General features: G+C 36.4%; 1 protein-coding gene across 6 annotated transcripts in view; it reads left to right on the top strand.

The window, feature by feature from the left end:
- Positions 1-16,198, top strand: part of NCK1 (NCK adaptor protein 1) — an 82,660-nt gene that overhangs the window by 63,294 nt on the left and 3,168 nt on the right. For all 6 annotated transcript variants that reach the window (XM_082690956.1, XM_082690953.1, XM_082690952.1 and 3 more), the window contains one exon: positions 15,249-15,961. In XM_082690956.1, coding sequence (XP_082547082.1) covers positions 15,249-15,961 — 713 coding nt within the window. The remainder of the gene's footprint in view (positions 1-15,248; positions 15,962-16,198) is intronic.

Below are 16,198 nucleotides of genomic sequence, written 5' to 3'. Positions count from 1 at the left end.
GTAAAAATATTAGATTGGCAGCAGAGTTACTGACAGAGACCTGGCAGGCCAGAAAGAACTGGCATGATATATTCAGAGCACTAAACGAGAAAAAACATGGCGGCCAAGAATGCTATATCCAGATAGGCTGTCACTGAAAATAGAAGGAGAAATAAAAAGCTTCCAGGACAAACAAAAACTGAAAGAATTTGCAAACATCAAACCAGCTCTACAGGAAATATTGAAAGGGGTCCTCTAAGCAAAGAGAGAGCCTAAAAGTAGTAGATCAAAAAGGAACAGAAACAATATACAGTAACAATCACCTTACAGGCAATACAATGGCACTAAATTCATATCTTTCAATAGTTACCCTGAATGTTAATGGGCTAAATGCCCCAATCAAAAGACACAGGGTATCAGAATGGATAAAAAACCAAAATCCATCTATGTGTTGCCTACAAGAAACTCATTTTAGACCCGAAGACACCTCCGGATTTAAAGTGAGGGGGTGGAAAATAATTTACCATACTAATGGACATCAGAAGAAAGTAGGAGTGGCAATCCTTATATCAGATCAATTAGATTTTAAGCCAAAGACTATAATAAGAGATGAGGAAGGATACTATATCATACTCAAAGGATCTGTCCAACAAGAAGATCTAACAATTTTAAATATCTATGCCCCTAATATGGGAGCAGCCAACTATATAAACCAATTAATAGCAAAATTAAAGAAACACATCAACAATAATACAATAATAGTAGTGGACTTTAACACTCCCCTCACTGAAATGGACAGATGATCCAAGCAAAAGATCAACAAGGAAATAAAGGCCTTAAATGACACACTGGACCAGGTGGACATCACAGATATATTCAGAACATTTCATCCCAAAGCAACAGAATACACATTCTTCTCTGGTCCTCATGGAACATTCTCTAGAATAGATCACATCCTGGGTCATAAATCAGGTCTAAACCGATATCAAAAGATTGGGATCATTCCCTGCATATTTTCAGACCACAATGCTCTGAAGCTAGAACTCAATCACAAGAGGAAATTTGGAAAGAACCCAAATACATGGAGACTAAACAGCATCCTTCTAAAGAATGAATGGGTCAACCAGGAAATTAAAGAAGAATTGAAAAAACTTCATGGAAACAAATGATAATGAAAACACAATTGTTCAAAATCTGTGGGACACAGCAAAGGCAGTCCTGAGAGAAAAATATATAGCGGTACAAGCCTTTCTCAAGAAACAATAAAGGTCTCAGGTGCACAACCTAACCCTACACGTAAAGGAGCTGGAGAAAGAACAAGAAAGAAACCCTAAACCCAGCAGGAGAAGAGAAATCATAAAGATCAGAGCAGAAATCAATGAAATAGAAACCAAAAAAACAATAGAACAAATCAACGAAACTAGGAGCTGGTTCTTTGAAAGAATTAATAAAATTGATAAACCCCTGGCCAGACTTACCAAAAAGAAAAGAGAAAGGACCCAAATAAATAAAATCATGAATGAAAGAGGAGAGATCACAACTAACACCAAAGAAATACAAACAATTATAAGAACGCGCTATGAGCAACTCTACGCAAACAAATTTGACAATCTGCAAGAAATGGATGCATTTCTAGAGACATATAAACTACCACAACTGAACCATAAAGAAATAGAAAACCTGAACAGACCCATAACCAGTAAGGAGATTGAAACAGTCATCAAAAATCTCCAAATAAACAAAAGCCCAGGGCCAGACGGCTTCCCAGGGGAATCCTACCAAACGTTTAAAGAACTAATTCCTATTCTCCTGAAACTGTTCCAAAAAATAGAAATGGAAGGAAAACTTCCAAACTCATTTTATGAGGCCAGCATCACCTTGATCCCAAAACCAGACAAGGATTCATCAAAAAGGAGAACTACAGACCAATATCCTTGATGAACACAGATGTGAAAATTCTCACCAAAATACTAGCCAATAGGATTCAACAGTACATTAAAAGGATTATTCACCACGACCAAGTGAGATTTATTCCAGGGCTGCAAGGTTGGTTCAACATCCGCAAATCAATCAATGTGATACAATACGTTAATAAAAGAAAGAATAAGAACCATATGATACTCTCAATAGATGCTGAAAAAGCATTTGACAAAGTACAGCATCCCTTCCTGATCAAAACTCTTCAAAGTGTAGGGATAGAGAGCACATACCTCAATATCATCAAAGCCGTCTATAAAAAACCCATTGCAAATATCATTCTCAATGGAGGAAAACTGAAAGGTTTTCCGCTAAGGTCAGGAACATGGCAGGGGTGTCCATTATCACCACTGCTATTCAACATAGTACTAGAAGTCCTAGCCTCAGCAATCAGACAACAAAAAGAAATTAAAGGCATCCAAATCGGCAAAGAAATCAAACTATCACTCTTCGCACATGATATGATACTATATGTGGAAAACCCAAAAAACTCCACTCCAAATCTGCTAGAACTTGTACAGGAATTCAGTAAAGTGTCAGGATATAAAATCAGTGCACAGAAATCAGTTGCATCTCTCTACACCAACAACAAGACAGAAGAAAGAGAAATTAAGGAGTCAATCCCATTTACAATTGCATCCAAAACCATAAGATATCTAGGAATAAACCTAACCAAAGAGGCAAAGAATCTATACTCAGAAAACTATAAAGTACTCATGAATGAAATTGAGGAAAACACAAAGAAATGGAAAAATGTTCCATGCTCCTGGATTGGAAGAACAAATACTGTGAAAATGTCTATGCTGCCTAAAGCAGTCTACACATTTAATGCAATTCCTATCAAAATCCCACCCATTTTTTTCAAAGAAATGGAACAAATAATCCTAAAATTTATATGGAATCCTAAAAGACCTCAAATAGCTGAAGGAATATTGAAAAAGAAAGCCAAAGCTGATGGCATCACAATTCCGGACTTCAAGTTCTATTACAAAGCTGTCATCATCAAGACAGCACGGTACAAGCACAAAAACAGACCCATAGATCAATGGAATGGAATAGAGAGCCCAGAAATAGACCCTCATCTCTATGGTCAACTAATCTTCAACAAATTAGGAAAGAAGGTCCAATGGGAAAAAGACAGCCTCTTCAGTAAATGGTGTTGGGAAAATTGGACAGCCACATGCAGAAAAATGAAATTGGACCGTTTCCTTACACCACACATGAAAACAGACTCAAAATGGATGAAGGACCTCAATGTGAGAAAGGAATCCTTCAGAATCCTTGAGGAGAACACAGGCACCAACCTCTTCGACCTGAGCCGCAGCAGGGTTTTCCTAGGAATATTGCCAAAGGCAAGGGAAGCAAGGGCAAAAATGAACTATTGGGATTTCATCAAGATCAAAAGCTTTTGCACAGCAAAGGAAACAGTTAACAAAACCAAAAGACAACTGACAGAATGGGAGAAGAAATTTGCAAACGACATATCAGATAAAAGACTAGTGTCCAAAATCTATAAAGAACTTAGCAAACTCAACACCCAAAGAACAAATAATCCAATCAAGAAGTGGGCAGAAGACATGAACAGACATTTCTGCAAAGACGACATCCAGCTGGCCAACAGACACATGAAAAAGTGCTCCACATCACTCGGCATCAGGAAATACAAATCAAAACCACATTGAGATACCACCTCACAACAGTCAGAATGGCTAAAATTAACAAGTCAGGAAATGACAGATGCTGGTGAGGATGTAGAGAAAGGGGAACCCTCGTACACTGTTGGGAATGCAAGCTAGTGCAACCACTCTGGAAAACAGCATGGAGGTTCCTCAAAAAGTTGATAATAGAACTACCCTATATCCCAGCAATTGCACTACTGGGTATTTACCCTAAAGATACAAATGTAGTGATCCGAAGGAGCACGTGAACCCGAATGTTTATAGCAACAGTGTCTACAATACCCAAACTATGGAAAGAACCTAGATGTCCATCAAGAGATGAATGGATAAAGAAGAGGTGGTATATATACACAATGGAATACTATGCAGCCATCAAAAGAAATGAAATCTTGCCATTTGTGACGACGTGGATGGAACTAGAGGGTATCATGCTTAGTGAAATAAGTCAGTCGGAGAAAGACAACTATCCTATGATCTCCGTGATATGAGGAAGTGGAGATGCAACATGGGGGGTTAGGCGGGTAGGAGAAGCATAAATGAAACAAGATGGGATTGGGAGGGTGACAAACCATAAGTGACTCTTAATCTCACAAAACAAACGGTTACTGGGGGGACGGGGTTTGGGAGAGGGGGGTGGAGTTATGGACATTGGGGAGGGTATGTGCTATGGTGAGTGCTGTGAAGTCTGTAAACCTGGCGATTAACAGATCTTTACCCCTGGGGATAAAAATACATTATATGTTTATAAGAAAATAAAAATTAAAAAAAAAAAACTTGTCTCAAAGAAGTAAATGTTGGTATACAGATGGTCAAACATTACATTAAAAATATTTACAAAGAATAGTAGTGGCACAAAAGAGAAATAAATTTGTTTTGTTTTGGGGAGAGAGGGAAAGCTCTAGTGAGAAGAGAATACCTTGTTTGAATCTTGAAGAATGAGGGTGGGTTGTGTTTGAGGTTAAAAAAAAAAAAAAAGTAATGGGCATAGGATCAGAATCTTGCAAGGGCCTTGTTTTTTGGGGTACTGATGAGCTTATATTCCTTAGCATTAGTGTAAAGTTAAATTCTCAAAGATTACAGAGGGCTTTGTGTTGCATAGGAAACAAATATTCTAAGTTTATGTTTTTTTTCCCTGAAATATTTCTGACCTCTGCAATTTAAATAGGCTGTTTTAGGTGTTTTCCCACTTGGAAGTTTAATGGGTAGGTCTGTCCAAAACCTCTTCATTCACCTACATTTGACAATGTATAATTAGTCTTAGGCATCTTTTTCAGAATTAAAAAAATTAAATTTTTATTTGGTTATATCACTCTTCAGTTTTAATCAGCTTAACATATTGAGCATCTGATACATGCACAGTTCTTAATAGTATAGGAAACTCGAAAGATCAGTGAGACATGGAATGCTCTTCCTTTCTGGAAGCTGATGGCTGTGGTAGTGAATGAGGTTAAAAGACAAACACAAGGTATGCTGTGATTCAAGTATCTATGAAGTACAGGGTGCTAGGGTGCTTTAAAAAGGAGAGCTTACGTTTCTGGAGAATGATGGTGGGAAATAAAAGATGTTGGAAAACACAAAATGGGAAATAAATGAAATAAAATTGTTATTTGAAACAGTACTTCTTGAATTGGGTAGGTTTTTGATAGGCAAAGGTGTGTGTTTTGTTTTGTTTTGTTTGTTTTTTAAGATTCATTCATTCGTTCATTCATTTATTTGACAGAACACACCCAAGGGGAGCAGCAGAAGGGAGGGAGAACCAGGCTTCCTGTTGAGCATGGAGCCTGATGCCATGCAGGGCTCAATCCCAGGACCCCGGGATCATGACCTAAGTCTAAGATAGATGCTTAACCAACTGGGCCACCCATGTACCCCAACAGGCAGAAGGTTTAATAAGGTTTTAGGAAGAAACTAGCAAACAAGGCAAACAAGATCCTGAAGGTTAAAATACTACTTATTCCTGGGTTTTTAAGTGGCCCATTTTTAATAAGATTTAGATAGTTTCACTGCAGGGCATTATGGAAAGAATCTTTTATTTAACAATTACTGTATGTACTGTGCTATTATTTACATTATTTTATTCACTTTTTTAAAAAATTTATTCACTTCTTAGAACACTATGACAGTAAGTGGTGTTTTTTCCATTTCTAGGCTTAGAAAAGTGAAAAGTTTGTTGGGGTTTCCACAGTAAGTAGTATAGCTTGGATTTGAACCCAAAGGCTCATTGAAAAATCTGTGCTGTATTTTGGGACACCTGGGTGGTTCAGTCAGTTAAGTATCTGCCTTTAGCTTGGGTTGTGATCCTGGGGTTCTGGGAGGAAGTCCTGCATCAGGCTCCCTGCTCAGCAGGATGCCTGCTGCTTCCCCTGCTTGTATGCTCGCTCACTCTCTCGCTATCTCTTTCTCTGTGTCAAATAAAATCTTTCTAAAAAAATTACAAAGTCTTTGCTCTTTTCAGTACTGTCTATCATAATCCTAGAAAGGAAGAGTGTGGATATTCTGGAGACGGGTATAAATTCTAGAAAGAGTATTTCTCTTAATTTGATAGTCAATGAAGAGCCACTGGTGAGTTTTGAGCAATAATGTCATGTGATTACAACTATATTTATAGATGGTGGATTGGAATGGGACAGATTGGATTAATAAGGAAACTAGTCTGAAGGGTTATTGAAGACTCAAACACAACAAAATGGGCCTGAAATAGCATGGGAATAGTGGGAATGGAAAGTGTTGGCAGAAAGGAAGGAAATAGGATTTGTTGTTGGAATCTTTAAAGAAAGAAAATTTTTATGAGGTAAAATTCATATAACAAAATTAATCATTTTAAAGTATACATTTCAGTGGTAGTTATTATACTAAGAGTGTTGTGCAACTGTCACATCTGATTCCAAACCGTTTTCATCACCCAAGAAAACCCCATTCCCATTAAATAGTCAGTCCCCATTATACTCTCCCTTCATCCCCTGGCAGTTGCTAATTTTGCTCTCTATCTATCCTGGCCATTTCATGTAAATGGAGTTATACAATATGTGATCTCTTGTGTCAGGAGTCTTTCAGTTGGCATCCTGTTTTTAAGGTTAATCTATGTTGTAGCATGTGTCAGTACTTCATCCTTTTATGGGTGATCCATTATATGGATATATACCACATTTTGCTTCTTCATTAATCTGTGGATGAACATTTGGGTTGTTTCTACCTTTTTGTTATTGTGTATAGTGAAGCTATGAACATTTGTGTACAAGTATTTGAATGTATGTTTTTAGTTCTTTTGAGTATATGCATAGGAGTAGAATTAATGGATCCTACAGTAATTACGTTTTTAATATTTGAAGGGACCATTAAATTGTTTTCCACAGTAGTTGTACCGTTTTACATTTTGATCAACAGTGTAGGAAGGGTTCCAGTTTTTTCTGAATTCCCATGAATACTTTTTTTTTTTTTTTCTAATTTTGTTTGTTTGTTTTATAGCTATCCTGATAGGTATAAAATGGTATTTCATTGTTTTGATTTGCATTTCAACAAAGATGATGAACATCTTTTCATGTATTTTGGGGGCATTTGTATACCTTTGTTGGGGAAATGTTTGTTCATGTCCTTTTCCGATTGTTGAAATAGGTTCTTTTTGATTCTGGGTTCTAAGAGTTCTTTATGTGTTCTGGATATAGACTGTAGATTGTAATCTTTTTTTTTTTTTTTTTTTTTTGTAATTACTATTGCTTGTGCTTTTGGGATCAGATCTAAGAATTCATTGCTAGCTCCCAGGTCATAAGGATTTTTCCCTGTTTTCTTCTGATAGTTTTAAAATTTTAACTCTTATATTTAGGTAATTGATGCATTTGAGTTAATTTTTGTCATGCAAAGTAGGAGTCTAGCTTCATTCTTTTGCATACGGATATCCATTTCTCCCAGCACTGTTTGTTGAAGAGCCTGTTCTTTCCTCTTTGTCACCCTTGTTGAAAATCAATTGACCATGGATGTATGAGTTTATTTTGGGACTCTCAGCTCTGTTCTTCTGGTCTATATGCTTGTCCTTTTGTGCTAATACTATACTGTTTTGATTATTTTGTGGTTTAGAAGTGAGTTTGGTTTAGAAGTGAGTTTTGAAATCGCAAAGTATGAATCCTCCAGTTTTGTTTTCATTTTTTCTTTTTTGGTGGGGGGAGGGGTGGGCATAGGGAGAGGGAGAGAGAGAGAATCTTAAGCAGGCTCCATGCCCAGTATGGAGCCCAACACTAGGCTTGATCTCCCCACCCTAAGATCATGACCTGAGCTGAAATCAAGAGTCATCACTTTAACCAACTAAGCCACCCAGGTGCCCCATTATTTTCATTTTTTAGGATTGTTTTGGTTATTTGGTGTCCCTTGGAATTCATATGAATTTTAGCATCAGCATTTCCATTTCTGCAAAAAAAGAAGTATTGGAACTTTGATAAGGATTACATGGACTCGGTGGGTCACTTTGGATAGTATTGCCATATAAAAATACTGAGCCCTCAAATCCGTAAACACAGAATGTTTTTTCATTTATTTAGGTCTACTTTAATTTCAGCAATATTTTGTAGTGTTCAGTATACTGGTCTTCTGGCTCCTTGATTAATAAATTTAACCTATATATTTGATTATTAATGCTATTATAAATGGAATTATTTTCTCTTTCCTCTTCAAATTGTTCACTGGTAGTATATAGAAATGCAACTTTTTTGTGTGTGTTGACTGTATCTTGCAACCTTGCTAAATTCATTTCTTCTAACTTTTGAGTGTGTGGGGGGTCTTTTTTAGGATTTTCTCTATATACAATCATGTCATCTGCAAATAAAGATTATTTTACTTCCTCCTTTCTTGTTTGGATCTTTTATTTCTTTTTCTTGCCTAATTGCCCTGGCTAGCACATCCAGTACATTGTTGAATAAAAGTGGCTAAAAGGGCATCCATGTCTTTTCCTGATCTTAGTTTTCAGTCTTTCACTATTGAGTGTGATGGTAACTGCAGGTTTTTGTTTTTTTGTTTCATAAATGCCCTTTTTGATATTGAGGAAATTCCTTTATATTTCTAATTGGCTAATATACTTTTTATCATGAAAGGATGTTAGATTTTTATCAAGAGCTTTTCTGTATCAGTTGAAATAGTCATGTGTGTTTTTTTCCTTCCTTATGTTAATGTGGTAAAATGTAATTGATTTTCATATTGTTCAATAGGTGAACTACTCTTTCATTCCTGGGACAAATATCCCTTTATCATGATGTACATTCCTATTACTATGCTGCTGTATTATTGTGTTAGTATAGATGATCCCTATTTTTTACAGATTCCATATTTGTGAATTTACCTACTTGCTAAAGTTTATTTGTAAGTCCAAACTGATCATTGTGGTGCTTTTGTGGACATGTACAAAGTGGCAGAAATTTTGAGGTGCCTGATGCACATGTTGCCAGCTGATGTTGAAAAAGGTGATCCTCTGCCTTTTTGTTTCAGTTCTCATATTATAAATAAATGTCCTTTATGCAGCCTATTTAGTGCCATGGTTTTCTTACTGATATGATTTTTTGGTTTATGATTTTGCATTTAAAATGCCCCCCCAAGTATAGTCCTCAAGTATCATCGCGTGTTCCTAAGTGCAAGAAAGTTGTGATTTGCCTCATGGAAAAAAAATATATGTTAGATAAGCTTCATTTAGGCATGAGTTACAGTGATGTTGGCTGTGAGTACATTGTTAATCAATATTTTATATTAAATAAAGTATCTTTACAGGGCAACATGTTAATAAGCAAGGTTATGTATTGCTTGATTGACAGAAATGTGCACAGAGGCTTGCAGGATCTAACCTAGTGTCTCATGGTAATTTTATTGAATGTAACTACCATAAATAATAAGAATTGACTATTTTGTTGAGGAATTTTTAATTTGTATTCATAATGGATATTGGTCAGTACTTTCTCTGTGATATCTTTATCTGGCTTTGATATCATGGTAATGCTGACCTCATAGAATGAGTTATGGACTATTTCTTCCCTACTCTTTTTGTAGAAATATGAAAAGGAAATGTTTGTTAGAATTCATGAGTTAAATTACCTGGTCCTGGACTTTTCCTTATTGTGAAGTTTTGGGTTACTGATTAATTCTTTTACTTGTTATAGGTCAGTCCACATTTTCTAAATGTGTAAAGATACATTTTTGTGTCTTTTTAGCAATTTGTTTTTTTCATCTTGGTTATCTAATTTATTAGTGTACAAGTGTTCATAGTGTTTTTTTTTTCTTATTGTGTTTCTGTTAGGCGTCTAGTAATATCCCACTTTATTTCTGATTTTAGTAATTTGAGTCTTTAGTCAATTTTGCTATTTTCAAAAACCAACTTTTAGTTTCATTGATTCTTTGTTGTTTTTGTTTTCTCCTTGCATTTTTCTCTGCTCTAATCTTTATTAATAATAAACTTTCTCTTGCTAGCTTTGGGTTTAGCTTGATATTTCTATAGTTCCCTAAAGAGTAAAGTTGGGTTATTGATTTGAGTGAGATCAATTTCCTTTTTTAAATGAAATTCCTTTTCTGGGGCACCTAGGTGGCTCAGTGGGTTAAGCTGCTGCCTTCGGCTCAGGTCATGATCTCAGGGTCCTTCCTGGGTTCGAGCCCTGCAGCAGGCTTCCTGCTCAGCAGGGAGCCTGCTTTCCCTCTCTCTGTCAAATAAATAAAAATCTTTTTTTTTTTTTTTTTAAGATTTTATTTATTTACTTGACAGAGATCACAAGTAGGCAGAGAGGCAGGCAGAGAGAGAGGAGGAAGTAGGCTCTCCACGGAGCAGAGAGCCCGATGCGGGGCTCGATCCCAGGACCCTGGGATCATGACCTGAGCTGAAGGCAGAGGCTTTAACCCACTGAGCCACCCAGACCCCCCAAAAAAATCTTTTTTAAAAATTCTTTTTTTATCATAGGCTTTTAGGGCCATAAATTTCCTTCTGAGCATTGCTTTTGCTGCAGCCTTTAGCTTTTTTGGTTGTGTTTTCATTGTCATGTGTCTCTGAGTATTCATTAACCTTACCTGTAATTTTTTCTTTGACCTACCAGTTGTTTGAGCATATTAATTAACTTACATATATTTGTGAATTCTCCAGTTTTCCTTTCTGTTAATTTTTAGTTTCATTCCACTATGGTCAGAGAATATACTTTATGTGATTTCAGTCTCTTTAAATGTGTTTAGACTTGTCTTGTGGCCTAACATATGGTTTATCTTGGAGTGTTCCATGTGCACTTGTGAAAACTGTACACTTGGCTGTTGTTTATGAGCATTCTATATGTCTATTACGTCTAGTTGGCTTATAGTATTTTTCAATTTCACTATTTCCTTATTAAGTTTTTGCCTAGTTCCACTCATTATCGAAAAGTATTAAAGTCTCTATATTGTAGAACTGTCATTTTCTCCCTTTAATTCTGTCAACTTTTGCTTTGTCTTGAGGCTTATATAATATTTGTAGTTGTTATATCTTCTTATTGGATTAACCCTTTTATCAATATATAATGTCCTTCCTTATCTCCTGTAACAACTTGGTCTTAAAGACTGCCTCAGCTCTCTTTTGTTTACCATATTCAAGGAATGTCTTTTTCTATCCTTTCACTTTCAAATCTGTATCTCTGGATCTAAAATGAGTGCTTATAGATATCATAGAGTTGGATCTTGTTTTTAAATCCATCCTGTCAATCTCTGCCCCTTTAGTCCAGTATTTTAATTCACTTAACCTTTTTTAAAAGATTTTTTTTATTTGTCAGAGAAAGTGAGAGAGAGAGTGGCAGGCAGAGGGGAAGTAGGCCCCCTGTTGAGCAAGGAGCCCAACTCTGGAACTCAAACCTAGGACCCAGGATCATGACACTGAGCCACCCAGGTATCCCTAATTACCAGTAAGGAAGACCTTCTGCTCTTTTGCTATTTGTTTTCTGTATGTCTCATGCCTTTTCTCCCCTCAGTTCTTCTGTTACTGCCTTCTTTTGTAATGAATTTTTTTCTGATTTACCAATTTCCCTTCTCATTTCTTTTTCTTTTATTTTTTTAGTTTTTCCTTAGTGATTATCCTGGGAATTATAATTAATATCTTAACTTTTTAACAGTCAAATTTGAATTGATGCAAATTTAGCTGGTATTCAGCACTACTCTTTGAATTTTTTTTTTAAGATTTTTTTTTATTATATTAGAGAAGAGGGGCAAAGGGAGAAGAGAAGTTCTTTTTTTTTTTTTTTAAGATTTTATTTATTTATTTGAGAGATAGAAAGAGAGTGAACATGCAAACAGACAGGGAGAAGGAGAAGCAGACTCCCTGCTGAGCAGGTAGCTCAACATGGGGCTCAGTCCCAAAACCCTGAGATCATGACCTGAACCAAAGGCAGAGCTTAAACCACTGAGCCACCTAGGTGCCCGGAGGAGAGAGATTCTTAAGGCAGACTCCATGTTGACCATGGAGCCCAGCTCAATCTCATGATCCTGAGTTGAAACCAAAAAGCTTAACCAGCTATACCACCCAGGCACCCCTACATTTCCATCTTTATACATTGTGTGCCTGATTTAAAATTATTGTTGTATAAATTTGTATCTTAAATCATACAGGAAAAAAGGATTTACAAGCCAGAAACCTAGTATTACTGGCTTTTATATTTATGAATAAAGCTACCTTTACTGTTGTTCTTTATTTCCTCATATGGCTTCAGGTTACTGATTAGTGTCTTCATTTTAGCATGGAAGACCTTCTTTAGCATTTCTTGTAGCACAAATGTAGTGTGATAAACTCCTTCAGTTTTTGTTTAGGAGTGTCTTAATTTTTCTTTCAGTTTTGAAAGACAGTTTTGCTGGGTGTAGAATTCTTGGTTGACAGTTTTTTCTTCTATCAGATTCTACCCCCTTCCTACGGTTTTTGTTCCTTTTTATTATAGGTTATTTGCTTGTTTAGTGAGTTTTCTAAGCTGTTTTTGTAAAGTCTATATTCTTTGTCATGTGTGGGCTCTGAAGTTGGTGTTCCATCTTTTCCTTCCTAGGGTTTTCATTCTGTCTGCTCCTTGTCTCAGCTGTCCCTTTCCTCAGGCTGTTGCATCACTTAACTGATTTCAGTAAAAGAATGAGAATGTTCCAGGTCCAGTGAAACCAAGGCAAGCCTTTGTGCCAGTTCTTCACGTGGCTTCCAGATAGGTTGAAACCCAGTGTCACAGTTCTTTGAGAATAAGATTTGTATTGCTTTCTCTGGCATTAGGAGTGCCAGTTGCTGTCCTCAAAGCCACTACTGATTTAGGATGTAAGAGATGGTAGACAAGCAATCTAAAATGCCACAGCATCCTTCTACTACAAAGTGGCAGCTTTTTTCTTCACTAATCCTTGCTCTAGTTTTATAAGGTTTTTTTTTTGTTTTGCTTTGTTTTTTACTAGATTCCAGAGTTCTGCAAAGTTGATTCTGACATTATTTGCAAGCTTATTTTAACTAGTTTTTTTTGGGGGGGTTGCTTTTTGATGGATGGAGCCCTAGAATTCTCTACTCTGCCAGAAATCCCTGATGTGGGGATATTTTGGTATATCATTAGCCACAAGTAAGGAAGTTGGGAGGCAGGGAATGGATTTATGGCCATGGGAGAGGTTATTTTTATTTGGACATGAGTGTTGTATTTGCGATGCTAGTAGTAGATGTCTGTAAATGTCTAGTGACAGTTGGAATCATGGGGCTTGAATTCCAGAAAGAGCTTAGACCTGTAAAAGACCTCGCTTGGAACCTTCTCTACAGAAGTTATAGAAAATAAAAGTATAAGATATCCTTGAAATAGAAAGGAAGTCCAGGCATCATATCTAGGGAAACACTTTGAATGGAGGAATCTATACCCCTTTTCATTTAGCAGACATTCACTTGTTCCTATTGTATGGTTGCTGGAGATACAAGATCAGTTTTCTGCCTTCAGGAAACTCACTCGTATTAAGGAAGGCAAGAAAATAAGTACAGTACAATTTTATAACAAGGTTCAGAGGAGCCCAGACAGAGGTACACAAGAATATCCAAACAGGTCAGTAGGTAAGACAGGAGACTCTCAGAGAAGTTAAAGGAAAAAACAATAGAATAATCTATGATCTTGATTGCTGCATAGAATAATCTGTGATCTCGATTGCTGCAAAAGAATGAGGGCTCTAAAAAGTACTAATTTGGAAGTAAAGAGATGACACGGTTTTTATAAGAATGGTTTGGTAGAATGGTAGAGATTAAAGGATTAGATCATAAGGGGTTAGGAGTGAGAGTGAATGGTGAAGAAGTTGAAGGAAGAAAAGGAGGCAGCTTTTTAGAGAATGGTATAGTTTAGTTCACAGGAACAGCAGAATTGAAATAACCTTATTTTGGAATAGAAGTGATTGGAGTATGTTTTTAGACAGTAGAAGGGACTGAGTAGGAGGGAAACAAGGAAGGCCAAGAGTCCCAAAAGAGGCAGGAAAGATGATTTTTAAAAACCCAGGAGGGGGGCGCCAGGGTGGCTCAGTGGGTTAAACCTCTGCCTTCAGCTCAGATCATGATCTCAGGGTCCTGGGATCAAGCCCTGCATTGGGCTCTCCACTCAGTGGGAGCCTGCTCCCTCCTCTCTCTCTGCCTGCCTCTCTGCCTACTTATGATCTCTCTCTCTCTCTCTCTCTGTGTCAAGTAAATAAATAAATAATCTTTTAAAAAAGTTAAAAACCCAGGAAGATCAGAGATTGGAAACTTTCATGAAGAAAAAGAATGAGGGTAATAAGTTTTGAGATTGTGGGAAGTACAAGAAGTTTTATCTAGGAATGCCTCTGTTTTCTCAGTAGAAGCAGAACATAAAATCATGTGCTAAGAAATGATCAGTAGTAAAAACACATGACAAAAGTTGATATAGTGTACATTTATGATGTAGTATCATGTGATTCTTTTCTCATTTTTTTTAAACAAATATATATAGTAAGTATCTACAGTGTACTAAGCACTGGCTGAGATCTTTGTGTTACAGCTGTGAAAAAAGTAAACAAGTCACTGCTCTTCTGGAGCATGTGAACAGAGTGAGGGTAGACAAACAAGGAAACAATGTTTTATTTTAAAATGAACATAATGAGATAAACAGAGCAACATGGATCTGGGAACTAAGAAAGCAAATGGAAGGATTATCCAGACATAATTACAATCTTACATTGCATATCAAGTTGTAATTTATTGTTTTATTTTTATACAGCTAATTGCGGAATTTGGTTTATAAAGTAAGACAAGAATATGTACTTAGATTGTAGATATGAGAGAAATCATCTGTATTTACATTTGGAAGAAATTTTGTTAAATTTAGGAAAACTGTCATTATGTTACACAATTATTTCAACACCTTTGAGAGAAAAGGTGAGAAGGTAAACTCACATAATAAGTGCATTTACATGTTTGGTTATTAAAAGAATTTGTGAAGGAAGTCAAAAGGTACTAACTTCCAATTATAAATAAACAAGTCATGAAGATGTAAAATAAAGGAAGAAAAGAAGAAATTTGTTATCTATAAATTTAAAGCCTGAAGAACTACAGAGGTGAAGATCCTTTTTTAATAATGAATAAATTGGTTTTTTGGTTATCATTATCTTATATTCTCTTCTTATTACTCTTTTTTATGTGAACAGGCATTGGAAAAGTGAAAAGAAAACATAGTGTGCCAGATTCTGCATCTCCTGCTGATGATAGCTTTGTTGACCCAGGGGAACGTCTCTATGACCTCAATATGCCTGCTTATGTGAAATTTAACTACATGGCAGAGAGAGAGGATGAATTATCATTGATAAAAGGGACAAAGGTGATCGTCATGGAGAAATGCAGTGATGGGTGGTGGCGGGGTAGCTACAATGGACAAGTTGGATGGTTCCCTTCAAATTATGTAACTGAGGAAGGTGACAGTCCTTTGGGTGACCATGTGGGTTCTCTCTCAGAGAAATTAGCAGCAGTTGTCAGTAACCTAAATACTGGGCAAGTGTTGCATGTGGTACAGGCTCTTTACCCCTTCAGTTCGTCCAATGATGAAGAACTTAATTTTGAGAAAGGAGATGTAATGGATGTTATTGAAAAGCCTGAAAATGACCCTGAATGGTGGAAATGCAGGAAGATCAATGGAATGGTTGGTCTGGTGCCAAAAAACTATGTTACCATTATGCAGAATAATCCATTAACCTCAGGTTTGGAACCATCACCTCCGCAGTGTGATTACATTAGGCCTTCACTTATTGGAAAGTTTGCTGGCAATCCATGGTACTATGGGAAAGTCACCAGGCATCAAGCAGAAATGGCATTAAATGAAAGAGGGCATGAAGGTGATTTCCTCATTCGTGATAGTGAATCTTCGGTAAGTTGGTTTTCAAATAAATGGAAGTAGAGCTCTAAGTATTAAAAAAAAAAATGGAAGATTGGAAAGGTTAAGTTTCTTCCCTAAAATTAACCAGGTGATAAGTTGGGACTAAACTTAGATCTTCTGAACCTAGTTAGTGTTCTTTCCAGTCATATTTATTTTAAATAAAATACAGCCATAGCAGTGATAAGTACATTGGATTATTTGGTCTTGATTCTGTTAGTCTTGTGTTTC

This window comes from Mustela nivalis (genome assembly GCF_964662115.1).
Source record: "Mustela nivalis genome assembly, chromosome: 1".
NCBI classification, from domain to species: Eukaryota; Metazoa; Chordata; class Mammalia; order Carnivora; family Mustelidae; genus Mustela; species Mustela nivalis.
The sequence above is the reverse complement of the archived record's forward strand: the minus strand, read 5'-3'. Positions and strand labels throughout refer to the sequence as shown.